This window comes from Marmota flaviventris, chromosome 17 (genome assembly GCF_047511675.1).
Source record: "Marmota flaviventris isolate mMarFla1 chromosome 17, mMarFla1.hap1, whole genome shotgun sequence".
Taxonomy (NCBI): Eukaryota; Metazoa; Chordata; class Mammalia; order Rodentia; family Sciuridae; genus Marmota; species Marmota flaviventris.
In genome coordinates, this window is record NC_092514.1 from 74,114,691 (window position 1) to 74,139,819 (window position 25,129).

Here is a 25,129-nt window from a genome sequence, read left to right on the forward strand (position 1 = left end):
AATTCACTGGTTGGGTAAGGCTCTCAGAGCCCAGTCATTTCCCCTCCGAACCCCCTCACACCTCCCGTGTGAGCTTCTGGGGACAGTCACCTCCAAACCTGGTGGGAAAGAGGACAAAACTGTCCCCTTTCCGTAGATGCAGGTGTGGAATTCTGGAGCTGAAAGAGACGTTAGGGTAGTAAGGAGACGGACCCCAGGAAATTCAGAGGCTCCACGAGGCCCCTGGAGGGAGCTCAAGCCCAGTTTCCCCCTCCTGGTCCCCAGCACCTACCTCCTGGGTGCAGGGCACGTTGCAGAGCGTGGAGCAGGCTGAGCAGGCCTCCTGGACCACAGTGGCCAGGTGATCTGCCACCTTCAGGGCCCAGGGACCTGGAGACACTCTGTCAGGAGGCGAGGACTCAGCCAGGAGGTGGAGAGTGAGCCCAGTACCTGCCACAGGAGCTCTGGGCTGCCCAGGGCCCCCGGAGACCTTGGGCCTGGTGTCCACCTGCCCCAGCAGCCCCTGTGTGGTCAGCAGCTTGCTCTAGCCAGGCTCTTTCCTGTCCACGTGAAAGTCCTTTTCTGAGTTGAACAGGGGACGGGTGAGCCAATCCCTGCACCCCAGCCCCTGGGGTCATTCTGTTCCTGGCTGGAAACAGCCCAGATGACACTTGGTGGCACCTTAGGAGCATCCGTGTCTGCGGCCTCCTGGCGTGTCCCTCTGCCTCATCTGCCGTCCTCTTGCCACAGTTCTCCTGGGGCCCACCTCCAGGCCTTTGCCTCTTGGGTCCTGCATTCCCAGGAGTCAGGTCCCTTTAGGACTCTGGGCTGTTCCTAGTGCCACAGGCCCTGGTCATGTGCTGCCAGGGAGCCCTGTTCTGCCCCCTTACCTTTTGTGTCTCCTCCTGACCCTGAGGCCTGAGCATGCTGTGTGCACATGAGGCACCCGGGTCCCAGCCCTGGCCAGTGCGGCACCCAGGGGACCCTCAGAACACCGTCCGTGTGAAGGGACTCCATGGCGGAGGTCAGATGCCCCCGTGTGAAGCCGTCTGCTTGTGTTGCTGACTTGCCAATTGTGATAAATACTCGTGGCAGTCTACGCCTCTAATGCACTTTATTAAAAAAAAAATTTTTTTTTCTTTAGTTGTAGGTGGACACAATACCTTTGTTTGTTTGTTTGTTTGTACGTGGTGCTGAGGGTGGAACCCAGGAGCGCTCCACCGCTGAGCCCCAGCCCCTCCAATGCACCTTTTAAAGACCTTGCCTGGAGGATCTTTTGGACACACAGCGGTTGCCTTAAAGCAGAAACAGCGCCTCGTGGGCAGGGAGCAGCTTGGCTCTTTCCTTTCCTCACTTCCCAGTCCTTGGGCGGTGGCGTCTGTGCCCCAGGCTGACAGCCGCTCCTTCCTCCTGCTGCCGAGCGCCCACGCCCTCAGCTCTGCTGGCTCCTCTGCCTGGGGCCCGCCAGGTGCCAGTCTGTGCTTGTGTCCTCCCTCTCCCCTGAGGCCCCCTCCCAGCTCTGCAGATGAGAAAACTCTTCCCCAGAGGTAAAGACATTTGCCCAGGCCTGGGGTGTGGCTCCGGGTAGAGTGCTCGCCTGGCATTTTGGGGGAGGGGGAGGGAGGGAGGAAGGAAGGAAGGAATTTGCCCGTCACTCAACATGGTGTGAGATTGGATCCTTCCTGCTGTCCCGGCCTGTCGCCTGGATGAGGCAGGAGGTCTGCTGGTGGAACCCTGAGACCCTGGGTGGCTCGGGGACAGGAACTGCTGGGACAGGGAGGGTCTGGCCAGAGCCACCCAGGGAGGTGGTAAATGCCCCCTTCTATGGATAAACATCAAGAGGTGCTGTTCCAGCAGCTTACCCCCGACCCTGTCTCCCCGTTTCTTGGGGTCAGTTCTGGGAGGGGAGGAGGCTGGTTTGGGTCCAAGTCAGACCAGCCGCTTAGTTTGCCACCGTCCATGACTTTACCTGCCCCAGGTTTGTGCAGAGGGAGGAGGGCTTCAGACCCCACTAGGAGTGCCTCAGAGCCTCCCGGGGGATCGCCCACTGGGGCGCCTGCCCCGGGGTGGGGGGGGGAGACAAGGCTCCCCGACTGGGGCGTTTTCTGCCTGCTCAAGGAAACAGGCCTGGAGACGCCCGGCCCCCACTCCCCGAGACCTTCCTGTGGTTTTCAAAGCTCTTTCATGTTAACCCACGTGATCCTCCCCAAACCCGCCAGGGAGGGCAGGAAGTGTGGACAGCCGCCTCCCCAGCAGCCCCGGGTTTCCTTGCCCTCCAGTTACAGGTAAGGAAAATGGGCTCGGGTGGCCCCAACTGGTCTCCCCGGCCACCCAGCCCGGTGGCTATGGAAACGCTCACTGCCTCTCACACCCCGGCACACCAAGGTCTTTTCTTCCAGTCTTTAAAAATAGGCACCATCTCAGTGAACACCAGGTGCCATCCGACAGGAGGCCCCTGCCCGCCCGCCTCCTGTCCCAGCCTGCCCAGCGCCTGGCCGCCCTCCCTGTCCGCGCGGGCCTTCCTGCCACGGGTGCCGGGCGATGCTCCGCCTTGTTCTGCGGTCACAGAGCTGGCGTCGCTGGCCCCCGTCTGTAGCTTACCTTTGGTGCCTGCCGTTTGTTAGTTAGCCGTTTGTGGGTGGCAGTATCTATCGCTCTGGACGTTTGGCTTTCTCCACTGTAACCGGTCACTGGATTCTCTCCATGCTGAGTTTTTAATCTAATTTTATTTTAATGAACAACACTGCAGGGACTCCCCCCCACCACCCTTGGTATAGGAATTTGGATTTTAAAACAATACTCCCAGACCTGAGGCTGCCCCAGGTGGGCCTCCTACCGTGGGGCTTCTTGCCTCTGCCTGCCCAGCGTGTCCAGAGAGAAAGGGTTTGTCTGATGCCTGGCTGGAGCAGGGACAGAGACACGGGCCTTGTGTTAGGTTCTCAAGGCTGTGACCAGAACACCTGACAGGAATCATTCAGAGGAGGGGAAAGTGGGTTCTGTTTAGATTTCAGAGGTTCGGAGGGTCAGTCCTGAGGGGCCGACTCCATTGCTCTGGGCCAAGGTGAGGCAGCGCTTCGTGGTGGAGGGTGTGAAGGAGGGAGGCAGCGCAGTCCCGGCAGCCGGGAAGCAGCCGAGGGGGGTGTCCATGTGCCTGTCTTTCAGTGCTGACCAGCAGTTCTGAACCCCAGCTACATGTGAGAGTCCCCTCAAGAATCTCTTTAAATATGGACGGCCCCGATGAGTCCAGTTAGAGTCACTGGGTGGGCCCTCTTCATTCTTCAGATGCTCCCCCGGGGACAGTACCCTGCTACCAGGATTGAGAGCCCTTGACTTCACCGACCCCCTTCCAGGAGCCCAGCGAACACCCGCCCTTTCTGCTTCCTCCCTCCTGCCACACAGGTCTGGGCGCCTCGAGCTCCTCAGAATGCCCGAAGTCAAGTCCTACACCTAAGCCACCCAGAGTTTGTTTTGGTCCTTGTTTCAAGGCAGGACGGTTGGGAAGCTGTCCCACCAGGCGCCTGGAAGCCCCCAGGCCTGGAGACCCCGCGTGGCGTGGTTTATGGGGTGCAGACTCGGGCTGGGTCTGTCTTGTCCTTGGCGTTTAGCATCCTGATTTGGTGTCCGCCCCCAGTTGGCGTCCCTGCGCGGTGATGGGAGAGGGGCCTGTCGGGGTGAGGTGGGGGCCGTGGGCTTGGACGCGTGCCTGCAGCCGCGGTCACTGATCTGTGGTCATCACATGTGAATATCAGCGTTGGCTGCAGACCAGGAGGTTGCGCTTTAAGTTCAGATAGCATCAAATAGTTTACAGGACACACTGTTGACAGAAGGAGGCTTTGTGAGGGGAAAGAAGAAGCATATTGCAGATGCTAGTGGGGGCCGCGAAGAGGAGACCGACCAGGGGTCCCAGTGACTCCGGAGGCTGAGGCAGGAGGACCATAAGTTCAGGACCAGCTGGGTAACCTAGCAGCCTGGGTAACTCAGTGGTAGAGCACCCCTGGGGTTGATCCTCAGAACTGAAATAAAAAAAAGAAAGAAAGGAAAGGGGGCCCTTCTACTGAGGACCACAGACATGGGACCTGTTACCTAGGAGACGGGGGTGGGTGGCAGGGGGGAGGCAAAGCTGTCAGAGGCAGCCAGCGTTGGGTTCTCCAGCCACCGTGACTCGGTCGTGGTCACGGGGATGGAGGATGTTGGGAGCTGTCAGTAAGTGGGGTCTGGGAGATTCTGGGGCCTGGCTGAAGAGTGCAGTGTCCTTAGGGGAAAACGTGGGTGTGTCAGATCACAGGGGTCCCCCAATGCTAGGGAAGAATCTCCTCCTCCTGGAGGAGCCCCTGAACTGTGGGAAAGGAGTGGGCAGGGTCATCATGGGGGGAGAAGACAGGAAATGGGCAGGAGTGAGGGGCAGTTGCAGTCCTCCCGGGGAGTGGCCAAAGGGCACGACCCAGGACTGGGCAGGAAGGGACAGCTGGCCCCGCTGGGAAGCAGCAGCCTGAGGCCTGGGTGAGGCAGGGCCCGGGGCAGTGGGAGCAGGGGAGGAAGAGCGGAGAGGCCCGTCCTGTCCCCGTCCTGTCCCTGTCCTGCCCCCGTCCTGTCCCTGTCCTGTCCCCGTCCTGTCCCCGTCCTGTCCCCGTCCTGTCCCCGGTCCTGTCCCGCAAGCTGCAGTTCTGGGTGGAGCTGGGAAGGGATCCTGCCCTGAGACCTGGAGCAGGGCAGGGGGCGGTCACCCAGGAGGCCCAGGTGAGGGACAGGACCAGGAGCTGTTTCACCGCTGCATTAGGGAAGGGGAGAGAGAGGGAGCCTGAGGGAGGGGGCTGGCAGCCGCCCTCCATCAGGGGGTCGTGCCCGAGTGTCAACTGCTGCCCTGGAGCTAGTGGGTGGGACTGGACAGTGGCGCTGAGGAGTCTCTCCAGAGCTGTTTTCCTGCCCTGTGCAGTGGGCAGAGAGCAGGTGCCCAGGCTAAGAAGCCGGTGGGTGGTGGAAGGATGGAGCCCGGGCATCGACCGAGGAGCTGGCTGTTCCTCGGGGCTCGGCCTCTGAGGAGGAGGCGGGGAGGGGGCTGGCTTGTTTGGGTTTTGAGATGGAGCAGGCGCACCCTCTGCTAGGCTAAGGGAGGGAACCGGAAGAAAAAGGTCATGTGAAGGTGACAAACCAGCCCCTCCCCTCTGAGCCTGGGCTGGGCCTTCCCTTTGGGGCTGCTTGGGCCGTCCCCAGCCCCGGGGATGCGTGGCCCTGGGGGTGCTTGGGCAGCTGCACATGGACCAGCCCTTCCCACCCTGGTCCAGGGCAGGAGCCCACACCGGCCACAGAGGGCAGCCGGGTGTTTCCTGGGATCTGGGCCGGGGTCGGGGCCTGGGGGGTGGGGTGGCGGAAGGCTGAGCTTTGTGTTCAGGGCCTGGCTCTCTGGCGCTCAAGCGTGAAGGCGACCGCAAGACCTGGAAATGGGGGCAGGTGTGTACGTGCGTGTGCAGGAGAGAGGGGCATGCTGGGAAACCACATCCTCTTCCCGAGGAGGCCGCGGGTGTGGAGGGCAGCACGTGGTGTCCTGCGCTTCCTGGCAGGTGGCGGCCTCCGAGACTGGGAAGAAGGAACCGTGATTGTCCCCCTGAGGTCTAGAGTAGGACCCTACTGACCACCACTGCTGCCCATCTCCTTGGCAGCCCTTGTGCTGGGATGGTCACCAGGAAGGTAGTGGGTGCTGCTCCTGGTCAGGTGGGCACGTGGCTAGGACCCCGTGGGGCCCTCTTTCAAGTGCCGCCTGTTGGGTAAACATATCACGGCAGCAGCATCCCAGACACTGCCCACTGGCCGGGTGCCCTCGGGCTCCTCAGCTCTCGGATGAGTCTTGGTGGGTACGGGTCAGGCTCCGAGTATCCCCAGCCCCGGAAGATGTGACTCAGTCCCCCATGAGGACGTTGCCCTCTTGGGCTTTGGTGCCGCTGTCATTCCTTTGCTGGTGGCTGGACCTCTCCTGCCTCTGTCTCCCTGGTACTTGGGGTTGCGTTTAGGGCCACCTGAGAAATCTGCCAAGTCCCCCTTGCCAGGTGAAGTCACTTTCTCGGAGAGCCAGCCTGTCTCGGGCTCATGATGTGTCTTAGGGCCAGTTTGATTTTAAAATGTAAATAAACTGGGTCCAGAAAATAAAAAGGAGAACTTTAAATTCCCTTTCCCTGGTGTATTTTATTGTGGTGACACACGGAAGGTGGGCTGCACCACGGGTCGCCTCTCGTGCCTTCAGTGTCACGTGGCTGTTGGTCAGTCGAGCTCCAGAACCCTGTCATCCTCTGTGTCCACGAAGGAGCCGTCCCCTCCCCTCCCCTCGCCCTTGGCCTTGGCAGCCACCGGTCTGCTTTCTGTCTCTCTAAATTCTTTTTTAAGTGCAATTCTATGTGACTTTAATATAAATAAACACAATCTTGATGAGCTCGCTGTTGGAAGGGTGTGAGTTGGCGGAAGCCAGCGCGTGGACACCTCCGCCTCCGGAAGGGCAGGGGTGGAGGGAGCCCGGGTCTCGGCCTGCGCTGCCAGGGTTTTCTGCTCTCCCTTTGCATGTGGCCTGGGCAGCTTCCCACGGCCTCAGGGCCTCCACCAAGCCAAGCTCCTGCTTCACGCTCCTGGGGCCACGCCAATGCCTTGGGGCACCCTCAGGGGCCAGATGCCGCGAGCCAGTGGCCAGCCGCCTGCTCTCAGGTGCGTCCTGCCCTGGGCACCGGGAGTGAGTTTAATGAGACAGGGTGGGCAGGCCTGAATGATGCCCAGCCTCGGTCCAGCTGGTTGATTTCCTCAGAGAAGCTCTGCTCTCTCTGACACAGAAATCCAAGATGTGGGCATGGGCGGCCAGCCGTCTCCTGGAGCCGAGGCCACTGTGTTTCTACCTCTACACGGAAGTGCAGGCACGGTTCTGGAAGTGACTCAGGCTGCAGTGAGGCATCTCAGTCCAGGGTTCCTCAGGACCTGGGTGATCCCAGGGCGAAAGGACGCTGCCTAGGGCCACACCGTCCAGCACAGCGGCTCCTGGCCACCCCTGGCTCCTGAGCATGCAGAATGGGATGCGTGCAAACTGGGAGGGGCCCAAGTGGGAAACACCCCGGATCTCAGAGTCTCGGTATCGACGGAGAAAGCAACGCGGGGTGTCTCCAGGGTTTTCAGGTTGATCACGTGTCTCAGATGAGGTACAAATGTGTTAAGATGAGTGTCACCCGATCATTCTTATGTTCTGAATTTGGCAACTAGGAGGTCCGAGCTCATAGCTGTGGCTAGGATTCTGTTCCTCCCAGAGGGTTGGATGGCCCCCTATGCAGGTGACAGGCTGTGACACGGAATGTGAGAGTGCTGAGTGGCAGAGACCTGAGAAAGTGCCCCAGGTGGCATTTCAGGTTGAAGAAGCAGCTGAGTAGCCCGGGGTTCCCTCTCTTGCGCTCTGGAGAACTTCATTTGGTGACAGGAGCAGGTCAGCTGCAAGAGGGATGGGCACCTGTGTACAGCATCCAAGCTGCCACCTCCCAAGCCAGGAATCCGGAGGAGGGTGGGAAAAGGCCCCGGGGAGAGCAGGCCGTTGGCCAGAGTGGCCAGGAAAGGTTTGCCGGGAATGGCCTGAGCGGCCAGAAGCGGGAGGCAGAACAAGGCCCGAGTCTAAGCAGGAGGTTCAGCGGGGAGCACTGGGAAGGGAGCTCTCTGTCCCAGGGAGGAGGCCACAGGCGGCGGTGCAGGCCCTGTCTCCAAGGCTGGGTCAGCCCTGATACTGCTGAGATGGGCCCCTGCAGCCTGCTCTTTCCCTGGGTCCTGGAGCTGCCTGTGAAGGACCAGGGAAGAGGCCCCAGAGTGGGCAGCCGGTGGTGGGGAGGACGGGCCTGGGAACTCCCTTCCTGGGAGAAAGAGGAGCCCAGGGTTTGGAGGGCGGCCCCTCCTGGCTGGGCCAGGCTGGACCTGCGCCTGGCTTTCCTTCTTGAGATCAGACTTGACGGTGCCCATTTTATAGGTGGGAAGGTCAGATTCCAGGAGTGGCAGCCAGGGGCCTTGGGTTCCATGTGTGGCCAGTGGAGTGGGTGCCCTGAGGTCTTGACCATCAGGCACAGGGTGGGACTGGAATGGCCTTGGCATGGAGGCCCTGGGGGCTGGGCTAGAGTCGCACTTCATGGTCGCACCTCATGGCTAGGGAGGGCTGTCACTTGGAGAAACCAGCCCAGGACCCTAAGATGCCTTTCCCAGGTGTCACCAGAGGCTCAGGGTTTGCTCCTGCCCCCTAGCAAACCTCCCAGACCAGCCCCCCCAGCACTCATGTGGGAGTTGGCGTGGGGCCGCCTTGGCCAGGCCTGTTCCTGGGAGTGACTCACTGGGGTCAGAGGCGGGGGCATCGGGATGGGTCTGGAAGATCCCAGGGCCCTGGCCCAGCCCAGCAGGGTGGGCTCCCCCTTGGGGACCCCCGTGCCCATCCCCCGCTGGGTCCCAGCACATCCCAGGGCCTGCAGGGAGTGCGGAGGAAGATCCCCGTGACTCACTGCCCAGGCCTTGAGGAGGGGCCAGCAGGAGAAGCAGGAGTCAGATCAGAACCTGAGTCGGAGGCTCCTGAGAGGCGCTTAGGGTGAGCGGCCCCGCCCTGCCCCACCCCCTGCCCACTCCTTCTCCCCTGGCCCCAGCCAGCACTGCACTCTGGGGACGGCTGTGCTCCACCCTCCCCCAAGCCTGGGGCAATGGCTTCCGGCTGGGTGCAGATCTGGATGCTGGGTCTGGACACCTTTGGGGCATTCAGAGTGGATGGCCCTGCTAGAGCTCAGCGGGAGAGCCTGGGTGTCACGGCTGTCACCTGAGCAGGCTGAGGGAGCACCAGCCAGGCATGGGGTGGAGAGGGCACCACTCCTGTCTCAGCCGAGAGGAGGGGATGGTGGCTCAGGATGGGCACAGACTTGGCAAATGCAGGGTGAGGGCTGCATGGCCAGGTCCGGGCAGTGGCCCCCATAGCTCTTCCCCAGGAGCCTTGTCCCTTTCCATCTGGGGGGTGTCTTGCGTGCAGGGAGAAGGCCCCCGCGTGCCACACACCCCGTGGTCGTGGCGCCTGCAGCCTGCACCCCTCTCCCCGCCTCCTGCTGCCTGCCCTGCCCCTCGGAGCAGTCCCCTCCGAGCCTCCCTCGGCAGGCAGTCACGGGCCCTCCTACCTCTGCCCCGCGCTCTGGGAGGCTCCTTGTTCCTCGGCCACAAAGCCCCTTTGATCCTCTGCTCGGCTCCGAGCCATGTGACCCGGTGGGCGGGCCGCGGCTCTCCGGCGTCCAGCGCAGCCCGACTTTCAGCTGCTGGGGTGAGTCCTTGCTCTTTGTTCTCCCAGCCTCGCACCGTTGGCTCCGGGGCCTTCAGGTGGTGCGGCTGCCCGGTGGGCCCCCGGGGCCGTGGCAGTGGGGCCCGGAGCCTCTCCGCCCCTTGGCCAGGGCCTGGGGCCAGCAGGACACTCAGAGTCCCTGGGAGAGGGGCGGCGGGGAGCTCATCTCCACGCGGGGACCAGATTTTTGGTGGCGGAATGGAAGAAAAGGGCTTTGTGTGGCCACAGCTATCTCTTTGTAAATATTTGGCCAAGGAGGCCAGTGGTTCCGCTCTCCTCCTGTTGGGAGTGTCTTGGAGTGGGTTTCCCTCCCAGGGGCTTCCCTGACTGCCAGGGGCCGGGAGGAAGCGGGAATTAGCCATTGCTTCTCTCCAGTCGCTCCGCACGGCTTCTCAGCCTTTATGAGTGGGAGGCTCCCAAGACGGGGCTGGAGCTGAGTTCCATGACTCTGGAAGCAGCCAGCAGAGACCCCAGGCCCCCGCGCTGGGAGCAGGGGGTTTGTGCTGCGGGGTCAGCTTCAGGGTCCTGGGTCAAGCCTGGGATGTGCAGCGCGTTACTGGGAGCGAGCAGGGTGGGGGGCTGGCACGCATTTGCTCCAGCTGGAGAATGCAGCATGGGGGAACCCTGGTCTGCCGGCCAGGGACGAGGAAGCAGCTCCTCGGCCGACCTGCCGTCCAGGGGGCTTTGCAGCCAGCCCAGAGGCTGGGAGAGCCTGAAATCCTGTGGCCAACGGTGTGGTCCCTCTACACCCCCTAGCAGGGAGGGACAGAGGCAATGCCATCTGCTCCTGACACTCCACCCCAAACAGCCCCTGAGGACTGACTCAGCCTCCAATCTGCCTCGCTCTGTCCCTGCCCTGCGCCCTCGTCCGTCCGCTCTCTTCTGGGCCAAGGTCCGTGCAGCATCCCTCTGCTCCCCAAGAGAAGTTTGAAATTCCTTTCTTTGAGAAAAATGTACCACCCGGAAGCAGCCGGGCAGTGGGTTTCTGGCAGATCTGTTCTGGCACTGGGGACGGCCCCCGCTGGACTGAGTTGGAATTCGGTTTGGATCCCACGCTGAAAAACCCGTTGGAGGAGGAGGTGGGCGAAAGCCCCTTCCCCACAGTGCGTGCTTCCCCTTCCTTCAACCTGCTTCCTGGGACACCTGGGGGCCTCTGTGGCATTTACACAGGCTTGATACAGGGTGACCAGCTTGACCCCACCCCATAGCCAGGGCTCTCCTTTTCGGGAAATAGGTGGGAGAATGTGCTGGTGGAGGCACCTGGGTGGGCCCCCGACTCCACCTGCCCTCTCTTTGGGAAGGTGGGAGTCACGCCTCTCTCCCCCTCTTGGGGCTCCTTGGGGCTAAGACCTGGCTGTGGAAGGTGGCCTCTTTGTGACCCGCCTTTCTTATCATCTGTATCTGTTAACAACCCTCCTGTCCCCTGGCCGTTCCTGGGCTAGGGCACCTACCACGTTGTTCCATCCATAGATTGTGCCAGTGTGTCCCAAGAACACCCTCCTGAGGGCTGTCTGTCCTGGTGAGAGGGGAGAGCCAGCTGCGGGCACCTGGGAGGCCCTGCATGGGCCCCAGGGCGTCCCAAGGTGGAGGCCTGCTGCCCTCCCCTGCAGGCCCAGTCACAGGGCAGAATGTGGCAAGCCTGTGGTCAGCCACTACTCCACGTCAAGATGGACCTTCTTGGGGCCCGCAGAGTCCTCTTCTGGGCGCCAGATTGACTGCCCATGGCTGTGGGGACCGGCCGGCTCCCCAGGACCTTTGTCCCAGAACCTGTACCCATTGGGCCACCAGAACCACTAACTCCACCCGCCCCAGGCCCCGGCCACCACATCCTCCCCGCTTCCTGTTGTGTCAGGACGCCTGACTGTGCCTGTCAGATAGGGCGGCTCTGCAGGGGAGAGGCGCCTCTAGCAGAGGGGAGACCCCCGCCAGGCGGGCCTGGTGCTGGGGGGCGGCCAAAGGTCTCAGGGCTCGGGCAGGGAGAGCTTCCGCTTTCCTACGCCCTCTGCTCGCTGCAGCCCATAACGGCTTTCCCACACCACCCCGGAAGCTTCTGGGCCTCCTCTCTCGCTGGCTGTGTGTGTGGGAAGAGGGACCTTATTTAAATGCACGAGGACGGAGGCAGATGCCTGGTCCCCCCTCACGGGAACCGCCTGCCCTCTCAGCCCCACTCCCCTGGCTCAGGAGCCCAGTGCCGGGCAGGGTCCCCGTTTCCGACACCTGGGTCTCCAGGGAAGACACTTGCAGCAGGTCTCCAGCCCTTGGCTGGGTCTCTCCCCAGACTTCGGTGTGAGCTTGGGTTGTGTGTGAGCGCTGGGCTGGTTGCTGGACAGGTAGGGACCTGTTCTCAGAAGCTGCAGAGGCCTTGGGAAGCTTTCCCGGGACCCTTCCTGAGGGTGGCGGGCAGGCGGTGCCACGCACAAGAGCTCTGCTGTGGGTCGTTTTATGGGGAGTCCGCAGGGAGGGCGCAGGTCTAATGACAGGCCAGTGAGGGGTCCTGCCCACACCTGGGGCGGTGGGAGGCGCTCCATGCTCAAGGCCTCCGCCTGCCCGCCTCTCAGCAGGCTCAGGACCAGGCTCAGGACCGGGGGAGCTCACCCCTGCCCATCCTCCCTCCTTTCTCCCCTGGGAACTGCACCCCTCCAGGCTGTGAGGTCCAGTGAAGAGGGCTCCCCCCCTGAGGCCCGGGGTGCAGGGCCCAATTCCACTGTCCTGCTGCGTCTGCCCTCCTGACACCTTGCCAGCCCCTGCCAAGGGCGGAGTTCATGGTCAGCTGCACAAGCTGCTCATGGCAATTGGCCCCTGCTGGCACCTGGGGGAGGGTCTGGGCCTTGGTTTGTGGGAGGGTTCCGTGTCACCAGTGCAGAGTGCCTGAAGGTGACAGATTGGACCCTCTCTCTGGCTGGCCAGCCTGAATGCCATGGTGAATGCTTTAATTTGGTTCAGTAACTGGTTCCTGTAAGACGCCGGCTCCTGAGTGTCCCAGGCTGCACTTGGCACGCCAGCTCCAGGTGGGGCTTGTGGGGCCTGACCCCAGTAGTCGCTGACCCCGACCCCTTTGGCCATGGGGAGGAGGTGTGCAGCCGGTGCAGAGGGGCTGCTCGCTGTCTGTTCCATGACCCTGGCTCGCAGCCCCCCTCCCCCTGGCTCTAGGCCCCCAAGGATCTGCAGCTTCACCCAGCTCTTTGGGTGCCAGGCACTGAGGACACAGCAATGTGGTCATCAGAGAGTGGTCATGAGGTGAGCACAGTTGTCCTTGCCTGTGTCCCCAGGGGTATGTGGAGGACCTCCTCCCCCCTCCCAGATCTTTATCTCTAATCTTATCTCCTGGGCTCTGGCCCAGGTGCCTGTCACTGCTGAGCAGGAGATAAGATTTCCTGACCCCCAGGCCAAGACCAGGCAGGAGAGTGACTCACACCCACCCCTGGGGCCCCCACCTCCACACACTTGTGCAAGGATTGCGACTCATCCATCTGTGTCCCCAGTTCCTGGACCCCAGTTCCTGGACGTCCTAGGTGCTTGCTCAATTGACGTTTGATTGAATGAACAGTCAGCATTGGGTGACCGCAGATTTTCAACTTTTATCCAAATATTTTGTGGTTTCTGTGAGTCCACCCCCGGAGGGATAGCTGTCTCTGGGCTTTCCTCTCCTGCAGGTCTTCTGGGAGAGCTTTAATCAAAAAACTCAGCCTTCCTGGGTGGTTTGGATGCCTTCTCTGACTTCCTCGCCTCGGGCTCCCGTGTGAGTGGCAGGTCTCCAGGACAGGAGCCACAGCTTCCCTGGCTTGTGTGCTGAGACCCAGGAAAACGCAGCCAATTGCTGGTGTCAGGTGTGGGCCCGAAGAGTAATGATGGGTCTGCAGTGACCGAGCAGGGGGGAGAATCCCTGCTGTCTGTGGCGGGGACAGGGGTGGCAGGATGGCAGACCCAGTGTGGCAAGTGGCGGAGGAGGGTGTCAGGGTCACCGGAGGACAGGACAGCCAAGATTGAGTCCTCACTCACCTGCACCTGGCCCTGAGCCAGAGGGCACAGTCAGCCACGCCCTGGGGACCTAGTGACAGCATGGGTGAGTGGAGCCACTATGGAGCTGGACTGGTGACTGGGCAGTTCTGAGCCGGGTGACCTAGGTCTCTGCAGGGGCCTCTGGATTTGAGATTCAGACAGGCCCACCAGGGTCCTGTGCTTTGCCCTCCGAGGCTCAGCTAGACGGGGACTAATGAATGGCAGTCGAGGGCCTGGTGCAGACGGGCACCCTGTGTCTCAGGGTCACCTGCCCATGTCTGCAGGGCTGTGGTCCCATGTCTCTGAGGACCGTGGTTGTGAGGGGTAGTTAGGTGCTTGCTGATGGGCGCTCCTGTTCCCAGGGTGCGGCGGGGGTCTGGGCGGTTCCGAGTGCGCCTTGGCTAGCTCTGGCGCTTGGTCATTATCTCCCCTGTTTCCTTAGGCCACCTTGGTCACCTCCCAGCCTGGCAGCTGGAAACAGGCAGGGGGGGCGCATGTTTCTGTGGCACAACGGCCTTCTCCTGACCTTTCCTCTGGAGACTCCCCCCGTCGGTTCACAGCGATTGTTTTAAACACGGGGAAATAGGCTGGCATGTGGCTCCATGGTAGAGCAGGTGCTCGGCACGCGCGAGGCCCTGGGTTCACGGCTAGCACCGCACATGCACATGCACACGCACACACGGCGGAAGGACGGGTAGGGACTCAGCCTGTGAGGTCTGAGGAGCGTGGGAAATGCGGGTCCTCTTCTCTCTCGAGCCCTGGCCGCTCATTTGGAGACCTTTGCAGGGCTTCCTTGTAAATGCTCTGGGAACTGGGCTCTTGCCCCCACTGCACAGATGTGATAGCTGAGGCAAGCTGGGAGGTCACTATGAAGTGGCCCATTGGTGAGAAAGTGGCCTCGGTAACTGTCTCCTCAGAGGACAGGTGACGCTCGCTCATGTGCGTAGCTTACTCAGAGCGGATGGGCTTTAGCGGTTCACTGGACCCCTTCGACACCCCCCCCCGCCACCTTTCCCGAGCGAGGCCAGCGTGGCCATACCCCAGTGCCCCTCGCAGCCCTTGATAGAGTCAGCGCCCCCCGCAGGCCCTGGCCAGCCTTCGCCTCCACCTCCGTGTGCAGGGCCAGTAGGGCATGGAGGGTTGTGACTTCTACCCGCTGGTGTCTTCCCCGTGCCAAGTCACCTTGTGCCAGCCGCAGCCTTTCTTCACATCTTGGCTCTCTCAGCAGACCCCCGAGTGCCACCTGTGTCGGGCATACCTGGGAAGGGGTCCCAGGGTGGGGAGTGACCTCGGAAGTGGGCTGCTTGGCCCTCGGTCCAGGCTGGGCACTGCCGGGCCCCAGGGGCAGTGGCAGAGTGGGAGAGACACCCACCGAGTGCCAACTACTCAGATGGAGTGGGAGCCCCTCTGGAACCCGGCCCTGCCCACGGCCACTGAGTGCTCCAGGAGCAGCCCCACTCCCAGAGGCGGCGTGTCCCCGGCCAGGCCTGGCTGTCTGTAAGGCTCAGAAGAAGGCAAAAGCTGGGAGCAGAGGAGCCCCGTTTGCCCTGGCCCTGCCTCTGCTGATGGGTCACATGGTGAGTCTTCAAGGGGTGACGCTGTTGAGGCTCCCGATGGCCTCCAGCACCTGACCTGCCATCCTGTCCTGCTCGCCCTGGGACTGCCTTCCCGTGTGGGCTTCACAGAAACGTGGCGGGAGGCGGTCAGGGCGGCGGTGTTCACGTGCATGCCCCAAGGCTCCCTGCCCTCCAAGCCAGTCTTCTGGCTGCAAAACGGACAGTGGTGGTGGCCACATTGTGGGGCCACCCTGGGGAGGAAGGGAGGACCAGGGGCCATTTCAAAGAAGGTCACTGGCCACGGCTGCGTCTGCAGTTAAATTCCAACTGCATGGCAGCTGCTGGCCGAGCATGGGGCGAGCATGGCTTTCCAGAAGCTTCTGAACCAGCTGTCAGCTGTCAGCTGGACTACCCTAATGCTGTGGCATGCTCAGGAGGCCAAGATGCAGGCACAGGGGTGGTGGAGATTGGACTCTGGGCCCTGGGGCTTTGCCAGGGGCTGGGGGACGGCCCAGCTACAGTGGCAGTGGGAACAGTGGGGCCAAGAGGGGGGGAAGCGCTCGGTTCTGGGAGTGGAGCCTGGTGTGGGCGTGCGGGGGACATGGAAGGGGATCCCAGCATCCAGGAGGCCATGGCAGTGAGGGGTGAGCCCCCGCACCCAATGCCTGCTGCACAACTGTCCCTCCAGCCTTGGTCCCCAAGGGCCACCCACACTGCACTCCAGGCTGCCGCTGCTTCCTGCTCACCTGGGAACAGGGAGGCCACTCAGTGTAAAGGTTCCCCAGCTGTCCTTTCCCATGGCCGCAGCTGTCACAGCCGCCCCCCCACCCCCAGGGCTCATGGTTGCTGGACTGCCTGGTTCCATCTCCCCAGGGTCCTGGGCCTGTGCTTGTGGGCCCACAGCCACCTCTGTCCTCATTCACGCATCCGCTCATTCGTGAATCCACTGCACGGTGCCTTTGTGCGCTTGTGGATAGCCTTGAGGGACTGAGATGCCACCATGATGGTGGCCCTGGCCTGGTCTGTGAGGACCTCATGGCAGCCATCTCCCCAGAGTGCAGCCCTCAGCCTGGCCCTCCGTGAGGTGTGGAGGGGAGGCAGATGGCCCTGCTGTGTGTGCCTTGACTAAGCAGCACAAACTGAGTCTACAGAGTAGGAGCATGGCTGGGGACGGGGAGGGTCCCGTGAGGGACCTGGGTGTGTGGGGGAGCAGGAGCGTGGACACTACACCAGGCTAGGCTGGCCCTCCCTGGCTCACCATGGGGCTGTCTTCCAAGGACTGCTGGGAACAAAGACTAACCCCATGTGATGCTGGAGACCAAACGCTAAAGTTGTCATTAAGCCGTGAGCAGCCCAGGGGCCACTCCCTCTGGGCCAGCGTCACCCTGACCGCATCAGGCTTGACGGAGTTCTCTCTGGGGCTGGTCCTCAGCAGGGCTCCTGGTGGGTGCTGTTGGCTTGGTTGAATGGAGAGAGGGCGTGGGTACTGCAGAGGTGGCCCAGGAAGTCCTGGCCCAGCAGCGGGGCCCCTGCGGCCATTTCCTCCTGGCCCCTGCAGGGTCCTGTTGGGAGGCTGCAGCCCCCGCGCCTCCAGCCCTCTGCCTGGGCTCCAGGGAGTGGGGTGCTGAGGGGGGTGTCTTGGGGCAGGGCTTCCCTTCCCTCCCTCCTGCCCAGGGACACTGGGGACAGCGGAGCTCAGTCTTCCTGGCTTTCTGATGGCTGCTTTTATTGCTGCGGCCTCTCCTTCCATGTGGCGGCTCCTGCCTCCTCTGCGAGAGCGTCCTTCTGTGACTGCAGACTCCAGCCCTTGGCACCAACGGGGCCTTCTTTAAAATGCCTGTGAGAGCTTTATGTTGATGGCCGCCATTGGGGTGAGCAACAGGGAGGGGAGCAGAGATGAGCCCACTGAGGACCCTGGGTACCAGGAGCTGCAGGTCGGGGTGGGGGGCTTGAAGGCCCTCCCTGTAGGCTCAAGCAGGGATGTTCCTGCCCGGAGGCCACAGTCCCTGCTCTCGGGGGTGGAGCGGGTGTTCACATCTCACGGCTCTTTGCTGCCATTATTGTCCTTAATGATAGCTTTATGGAGGCGGAATTCCACATGTTGTGACGTCCACTCTTTTAAAGTATCCCGTCCAGTGGTTTCAGGATATTTGTAAAGTTGTACGAGTCAGGGTTCCCCAGAGAAATGGGACCCACAGGAGGTGTGTGTCAACAGCAAACCTCTGTGTCCCTGGGGGACAAGGTGCCCAAGGTGCCCCTGCCTGGAGCCTCAGGTGCTCCTGGACCCAGAGGTCCTGCTTTTCCCGTCCACTTTACCTGTGATGGAGCTTGACTTGTTAATTAGACACAGTAGGAGATTAACAGTCACGAGCAAGGAAGCGGCTGCTGTGCAGTACACAGGAGCGGTCATTTCAAACTAACGGATCGCTGACCTGTGGCCCGCGGCTCAGGTCAGGGTGTTCAGGCTGTGGCCAGCCGTGGGTAACTGCAGCCACGGAGAGGGAGGGCCCAGAGGGGCTGGCCCTGTGTGGACCAGATTTATCGCTAGGATCGCTCCCCCGATCTCAGAGGTGGGAGGTTCATGGCCCGACGCGTCAGTTTGAGTGTGAAGGAGAGTGAATGGGAGACCGGCACACGGAGTTCCCGACACGCGGAAGACATTATAAGGAAACAGCCCCACAGCCATGGCGAAGCCCAAGGTTTGCGCGAGGTTGCACTAAGCAGGGGAACAGTGGTGACCTGGGTCAGCTGAGTGGTTGCCTGGGGAAGCGGGCGCAGCCTGTGGCCTGTCTGTCAGGTGCCTGGTCTTGGGAGATGAGGGTGCTCTTCTGCAGGTGTGGAGGGGACCTACCAAGCCAGGGTCTTAGGACCTCCTTCAGGGAGCAGGGAGAGGACAGAGTCCTTTCCGCTCCGGCCATTTCTCACGCCAGGGTGCCTCATCGGGCAGCTTCTGAACCCTGTCACCTTTGCCTGATAGGAGGGGCCCGTCCACATCAGGGAGGACACTGGCTTTACTAAGCTCATCCCCAGACTCCCTTCAGATTCAAACACTGGGGGGCCCTGGAGCCCGGTCAAGGTGACACATTAAATACCCACCACGGCTGTGCAGCCGTCACCCCGACTCCTGGACGCGCGCTGCCCTTTGCCTATCTCCGTCCCCTCCCCTCCTGGCCCCTGGTGTCCACCCACCTGCTCCCGGCTCTGCATTTGCCTGTTGTAGGTGCCTTTATCGGGGAATCACGTGACACGTGACCTTCTCTGTCTGGCTGGAGTGGTGATGTCCAGGTTGGTCCTTGCTCTAGCCTGGGCATGCCTTGTCCTTGTTCTCAGTGCTGGGACGGGACCCAGGGCTGCGGCCTGCGAGGCAACGCTCTGCCACCAAGCCACACCCCGGCTGGCGCTCAGTTCCTCTGGGCTGACCACCCTCAGGTGACGGCCGCTGGGCTGCCCCCCGGGCTGCCCCGAGCTCCAGTGCGTGGTCTTGGTGTGGCCTTCAAGGAGACCCAGGTTTTCTCTCCCTGGGGTGATTGCTGGGTCCATTTGAGCACAGGAGCCTCTGTGTGTCAGAGGACGGATCCTGGTGCAGCCTGGAGCATGGTTAATTGTTTCTTAATTATCTCTATTAATTTTTTTAAATATTTATTTTTTAGTTTTCGGTGGACACAACATCTTCATTTTATTGTTATGTGGTGCTGAGGATGGAACCCCGTGCCCCATGCATGGCGGGCGAGCGCTCTACCTCTGAGCCCCAGCCCCAGCCCCTATGTTAATTTTTATTTTTCTTTAATTGTAGCTGTTTCTCTGAGGTTTGCTCCCACGGCCACCCTACACCCCAGGAGGCCAAGGGTCCCTTTTTCTCTCCTTGAGCTCACTGGAATAGGCTGATTTCTCTCATGGATGACTTGGGGTGCGGGTGGGGGGTGTGGAGTGGACATTTGGGTCTGCAGTGGGGTCCTGGACGCCGACTTCTAGCTTCCTCTGCCGGCAGGCCGTGTCAGAAAGGGGAAGTGGGAGTTGTGTGTATGCCCTGCAGGAGGTCGGCAGGCGCTGGCCCGGGTGGGTGGGCTGTTGCAGTGTGAGACAGGAAGTGGGTGGGCGGGGCGGTGGGTTTGGCCTGCTTTGCCTCAGAAGGCCTGGACAGTGACTTTCCTGATTGTTTCCCCCAGGCCAGCCTCAGTGCAGGGCAGGAGCGGCCTTCCTGGGGGAGGATGTGAGCACAGGAGGGGGCGGGGCGGCCCACTGGTCTCCAGGGCTGGGCACCCTGCTCTAGTGTTCGTTTCTGGAATGTTCTGCATCTCAGGCACAAAAGGTAAACTATAGAAGAAGTGGGAGCCCAGGTCACTCTAAGCCCCCACCGGGTGTGCAGAGCAAAGCCCTCTCCCTTTGGCTAGCCCGCCAGGGTCTGCCTTCCTGGGCTGTGTCCTGCTGCGTCCTCTTCAGGGACTGGACTCTCCAGCCAACTTGGAAGGCCCACTGGGCACAGCCTCAGGAAGGCCACGGCCCCTCCCCCTCCTCCCCCTCCCCCCTCCTGGTTCCTGGGAGAAATTACCATATGAATGTGGCTCCTTCCCGGAGCCTGGGCTGAAAGGGGACTGGCTCCCACCCTCCCGGGCCTCCAGGTCCCCGCACTGACTGCGAAATCCAGCCACAGCCTCTGTCGCCATCGGCAGGTTCCCAGGGGTTGCCCCAGAGGTCGCTGCTTGAATCCCACGTAGGTAAACCCGGGCGGCCCTGTCCTGCGGGGTGGAGGGGGCGCGGCCCGGGAGGGTCCCCGCAGCAGGCCCCAGAGCCCCTCATTGAGCTGACTTTGCTGCGGTGTTTGCTGATTTCAAGACACAGCCAGTTGCCATAGGAGTGTGGCCTCTGCCACGGGCCTGGGCCCACGATGGATGTGAAGCGCTGTGCCCCCGTGGGCCCCGCGTCAGGCCTGGGGCCCAGGGTGCCTGCCTGTGGCTGAGCGCGTGCAGGCCAGGGCGCCGTGGACGTGGGGCGCTCCACTGTCCTGGCCGCGCCTCACCTGGTGGATTCCCTGTGCCACTCCTAAGCCTGGGCTGGTGACGACCCCTCCCGCTGGTGTCCTCCCAGGTAGTGAGGGCTGTGGGGGAGGCGGGCCCAGGTGAGCCCCTGCCCACTGCCCTCATGCTCTGCCTGCAGCCCAGAGCCCAGCCCAGAGCCCCGCATTGGTGTGGGTGGATTAGGGCCCAGCCAGGCCGCCCATTCTCCGCCCCATCCCACCCCCTGACCATTTCCCGAACATGTCCTCAGTGGCCCCCGCCCCAGCCGCCCCAGGAAGCCCTTCCATCCTTCCCTGTGCCTCTGCTCTGGGCTCCAGCAGATGATGGAAACCGGAAATTGTTAGCATCTCATTCATATGCTGCCACACACACGGCAGCCGTGGGAAAGGACACTGGCCAGCACCCGGACCGCAGGCCAGGAGGGAGCAGGCGGCACCTGGGCTCACTGGGGAGCCGCGGCCGCCCTGGGGTGCTCTAGGAAGGGAGGTGCAGAGGAGAGCGCAGCCGGCTGACCCACCACTCATTTGCAGCATCCTGGTAGGTGCTTGCGGGGTGGGGGGGGGGCGGGGGTGAGGCTTTGTGCTCAGAGTCAGACAGACCCCGCAGACAGACCCCGGGGTGCCGCAGCCAGCAGGGGAGGCCGAGTAACAAGTAGCCGCTCACTGAGCAGGGCCCCAGAACAGAAAGACCCTGCAGTCCGCCGCCGCTCTGGGAAGACAAGAGGCAGTTCCCAGGAGCAGCAGGGGAGAGAATGTTCTGGGCAGGGAGGCTGTGCCCGTGTGGCTCTGGAGAGCAGACAGAGATCGGGCGTTTTACTAACAAAGAGCATTGGCTGAGGGGGCTCAGTGCTGTACCCTTTGTCAGCATCTAACCTGATCCTCATAATCTCCTGGCACACACATTATCCCATTTCACACATAAGAATGTGGAGGCACAGAGACGTTGGGTTACTGGCTCAGGGTCACACAGCTTGTCAGTGGAACAGGATTCTGGAGCCCAGAACTCTGCTGCCCTAGGCACGGTGGACATCAGTCACAGTAGCAGGGAGGGAAAGGGTCACCTTAGTTTAAGTATCCAACGCCAGAGCACCAGGAAGTCCCCTGGGGAGACTGGGTCAGGTAGTTGGTGCCTCAGGGGATGGTCAGCAAGTGAGGGGACACTGGGCTGAATTGGTAGAACTGGGGGTGTTGACAAGAGAGAAGCCTGGCTGTCAGCTGTGACCACTTGTGGCTGGGGCTGCTGAGGGGAGGTGGGAAGAGGGTGGGCTCAGGGTGGGGCGCATCCAGTTCCAGGTGCCTTTCACGTGGTGCTTTGACCAGGGCGGTGCCTGGTGCCGGGCCTGGCATGGAGGGGCCCTGGGACGGGTGCAGAGCCACCATGGACTCCCGGCGCTGTGAGGCTGGCACTGGTGTGTGAACCTGGGGGGAGACGTTGGTTCAGCTGTCCAGGGGAGGGTGACGTCAGTGGGGAGCCAGGCCTGTCTCTGCCAGAGCTGGTGCCCATGGAGCAGGGGTCAGCACGCAGGCCAGGGCGAAATCAGGGGAGAGGAAAGGTGGTCAGGAGCCCATTTCCCTGGCTTGGGGAAGGTGTGGCCCGTGTCCTCCACCTCCAGAGGACTGGCAGCTCTGCCTGGTCAGAACCTCCAATCCAGAGGTGTGGCTCAACTTCCTGCCAGGTCAGGCTGCGCCACCTGCTCGTTCCTGGCTCCTGGGCGTCCCAGAGGTGATGAAGGTGTCTGACGGCACGGTGCCCCGGCAGCTGGGGGAGAGCCTGCGGTGATGTGTTTCTGAGATTCCTTGGATAGGCTACCTGTCCACCCACCTGTCCATCAGCCCATCAGCCCATCCATCCACTCATCTGCCCACTCATTCATCCATCCGTCCCCCATCCCTCCATCCACAACCCTTCCATCCCCATCCATCCACCTACGTCTACCCACTCCCCACTCCTCCGCCTCTCCACCCCTCGTCCACTCATTCATTCAGCTGCCCCCCGCCCACTCAGCTGCCCACGTTGACCGCCCTCCTTGCCTCAGGGCCTTTGGACTTGCCGAGCTCTGTGCTGGGGAAACGCTTCACAGGCTTCCTGGGCCTCTGGCTCACCCACTGGCTGCTTGGCTCCCCTTGAGGGGGAGGTGACCGCCCCTACACCCACCCCCTCCTGGGCCCTCGGACACAATCGGAGGGCTGTATGAGACATCTTTCTCCCTCCTTAGGGGGTCTTTGGTCAGGCTCCCACTCACAGCCCAGGAATGGGCCTCAGGAAGCCTCAGGCGGCGTGGGCCGGTCTGTGCAGAAGGGACTTGCTTGGTGTCTTTGGGGAAAGGCCCTTTTCTGCTGAGGTCCTGCCAGGGGGACAAACTGCGGTGCTCCTCAGACCCTGGTCTCCGGCTGTTGGGGTCACCTCCGGCTGTTGGGTCACCTCCGGCTGGTCTCACCATGGGGCTCTGGTGGGTATCTGCTGACAGCCGCGCTGATACAGATGAGTGGATGGATGGGCTGATGGCCTGGGGAGAGGAGGCCCGGCCCCAGCCCCCTCCGCCTAGGGGACATCCCCGATAAGAGGAAATTCCACCCTGTGACAAATGGCCAGTTGCCACCATTTTGTTGGCGGGGGTGGGGGTGGGGTAGGGGTGGGGGTGTTGGGGGACTCTTCTTTTCTGAACTTTGCAGGAATCTGGATGGCAGCCTCTGGATGGGGTCGGCCTGGTGGGGGCCGGGTCTTGGGTGCGCTTTGTGGGGTGCAGCTGCTGCTTGGATTCCCTGCTCCCTGGGAGAGGGGAGGCGTGGGGGGGCATTCCCGTCCCGCCCCAGCTGGAGATGGGGGGGCAGTGGAAAACTGAGAGGCAAAGTAGATCCCTGGCACAGGAAGTCAGGGCTCCTCCGTGGCCTGCGTGACTTTGAGGAAGTGCTTGGGGATGGCTTGCAGGTTGCAGCCTGTTCTGACCCAAGATTGATGTCTCAATCGTCAGCGGCTCCCCAGGAGGAGGAGGGGCCGCAGAGGAGGAGGCAGAACTGAAAGGGAGCCCTCGAGGGGGTGGGAGGGGGTGGGGCCGCGCCTTGGACTTGGTCCAAATGTGACTTTGTGCACTGGGCCAGTGAAACTGTCTTGGCGGAATTGCAGGCTCCTGTGACAATGGAAGAGAGGGTTGGTGGGAAGAGCAGGGGGCGGCCAGACTGGCAGTGGGAGTGGGGAAAGTGGGGCGCCTTGGGCCCCTGAACAAAGGAAGAGTTGTGTGGGGGCAGACCCTCCCAGGTCCTGCAGAGGGCATGGGGCCTGGGCCTTCCCACACTGCCACTCCTGCTCCTGAGAAGGAGAACCCGCTCAGGAAAACACAACTGGGCGCAGCCTCCTGCACTGGCAGGCCCGGCCCTCTGAGCTTTTGTGTTGGATTTCCACACCAGTCTCAGGTGGGAGGGCAGAGGCTCGGGTTTCTGGCTTGCCGGCTCCAGGGAGACACCTCCCGCCCCGACAAAGTGAGAAGTGTGGTTCCCAGTGGAGCTACTTACCACGTTAGGTGAGCCGCGTGTGAGCCGTGCGCGCTTTTACAATCCGGCCCCTGATCCCGGCCTGTGCAAATTCGCAAAATTCGCTCATTTAGATTCAGTGTTTCCATCTTTGGAAAAGAACAGGAAGTCTCTGGTGACATTTACGAGGAGCTTGGGGTGGCTTGGGTCGTTCATGGGGACGCGGCTCAGTGACAAGCGGAGCTGAGAACATGAGAACAGACCCCGGTTCCAGAGCCCTCCGGAGAGCGGCAGTCCCACCTCTGCCCAACCCAGGCGCCAGCCTCCGAGGCCCAGGGATGCAGCCCAGCTGGCGGGAGCCCAGCCTTTCCCTCTCCCCTGCGCTTCTTGGACTTCTTCTCTGGCCTTTGACCTCTCGTCATTTCACGTTCCTGTCCTTCTCCAGCCGGGGGACGCAAGACCACTTTGTGTGTGTTGATAAAACTTCATCGAGTGCTGAAGCTTAATCCAGGGATAGATAACCCGATTCAATCCTAAATTCCCCTTAGGCCAAGTTGGTTTTTAAATTGGTGGCTCATTCACAGACCCAGGGTGCCTTGAGGGCCCCTCTGAATCGCCCAGATATCCCTGTGTGTGTGTGTGTCCTTTGTCCATTCCCTGAAGGGTCCTTTCCCTTCATCAGCTTCTGTAAGGTTGGTGACACACAGGTCCAGCACCTCTGTGACCACCTTACCTGGAAGGGACTTGCATCATCTGGAAGGCTTGGCTGATACATGATCTTCAAGTGCATGAACTTCGGGGGGCCTGGGGATGGAGCTCAGTGCCAGGGCCCTGCGCGCCGGTGTGAGGCCAGGGGTTCTGTCCCCAGCCCCTCAGAAGAACCAACACACAACCCGCCTGCGAGCGAATGACCGTGGTGCCATGCACCGCCTCTGTTTTCATTCAGCCTGATCTCCAGTCTCTCGTCTTGGGCTGGCTGTTCAGTGTCCCCCGTGCCTGGTCCTTGAGTGCAGAGGTGGAGCCTTATGGAAGTGATTGGATCCTGAGGGGATCGACCCATTGATGGAGTCACAGTTTAATGGCAACCTGGGAGGTGGTGGAAACGGCAGGAGGTGGGGCCTAGTAGGGGCGTGTCCTACCTTAGCCCCTCCCTCTCTGCTCTGCCACACCCACCCTACCCTGAGACTCTGCCTCCTCTGGGGCCCAGAGCAAAGGAACTGGCTGACCTTGGACCGACACTGAGCCCAAACGAGTCTTCCACCCATTGAGTTGTGGCTCTTGGGTATTTGGTCACGGCGACAGAGAGCCACTGACATGTAACGCCATCTTTTGGTTTATTATTAGGAAGGAAGGAAGCGACAGATATTTACAAAACACTTAAGTTTGTGGTCCTGCCCCACTGGGGCCCGGGATAGTTTTCTCCCGTTATTGTTTATAGCTGTTGGTTTACCACCTCCTCCCAGGGCAGTTCCTTCCAGGTCTGCCGCCTTGCGCAGGCCTGGTGTCTAGCCCCATGGCTCTCCCTGTCTCTCCTTCACCTCTTTCCTGAACTGGTTCCTGCCGGCTCCTCCCTCCACCCACTCTCATACCAGAAGAGGGAGTCATCTGAGTTGGGCCTTTGGATTTGGTCAGGCCGACCTGGGGTGAGCTCCTGGAGGTGCAGTTTCCAGACGAGGATGGGCATTTTGCTGTCTACTTGGGGTGTAGGTCCCTGGGAGCTTTGACAGGGCACCGGGGCTGCTTGGCCTTCTGTTTGGGGGCCCAGAACCTCTGGTGCACCAGGGTCTGCCCTCATCAGGCTGGGAG

At 61.7% G+C, this 25,129-nt stretch overlaps 1 protein-coding gene across 9 annotated transcripts in view; it reads left to right on the plus strand.

Moving 5' to 3' along the window:
- The window catches only part of Septin9 (septin 9), a 141,515-nt gene that overhangs the window by 102,420 nt on the left and 13,966 nt on the right, over positions 1 to 25,129 (plus strand). Inside the window, exon 1 of one of the 9 annotated variants that reach the window (XM_027923940.2) lies at positions 1,385 to 1,526. The exons of 3 other annotated variants lie outside the window; for them this stretch is intronic. In XM_027923940.2, the coding sequence (XP_027779741.1) occupies positions 1,505 to 1,526 (22 nt within the window). In that variant the 5' untranslated portion in view covers positions 1,385 to 1,504. Of the gene's footprint in view, positions 1 to 1,384; positions 1,527 to 2,198; positions 2,265 to 9,183; positions 9,269 to 11,387; positions 11,617 to 19,042; positions 19,151 to 20,306; positions 20,394 to 25,129 lie in introns of those variants that run through there. 5 more of the 9 variants (XM_071603588.1, XM_027923942.3, XM_027923941.2 and 2 more) reach the window with 5 other exon arrangements.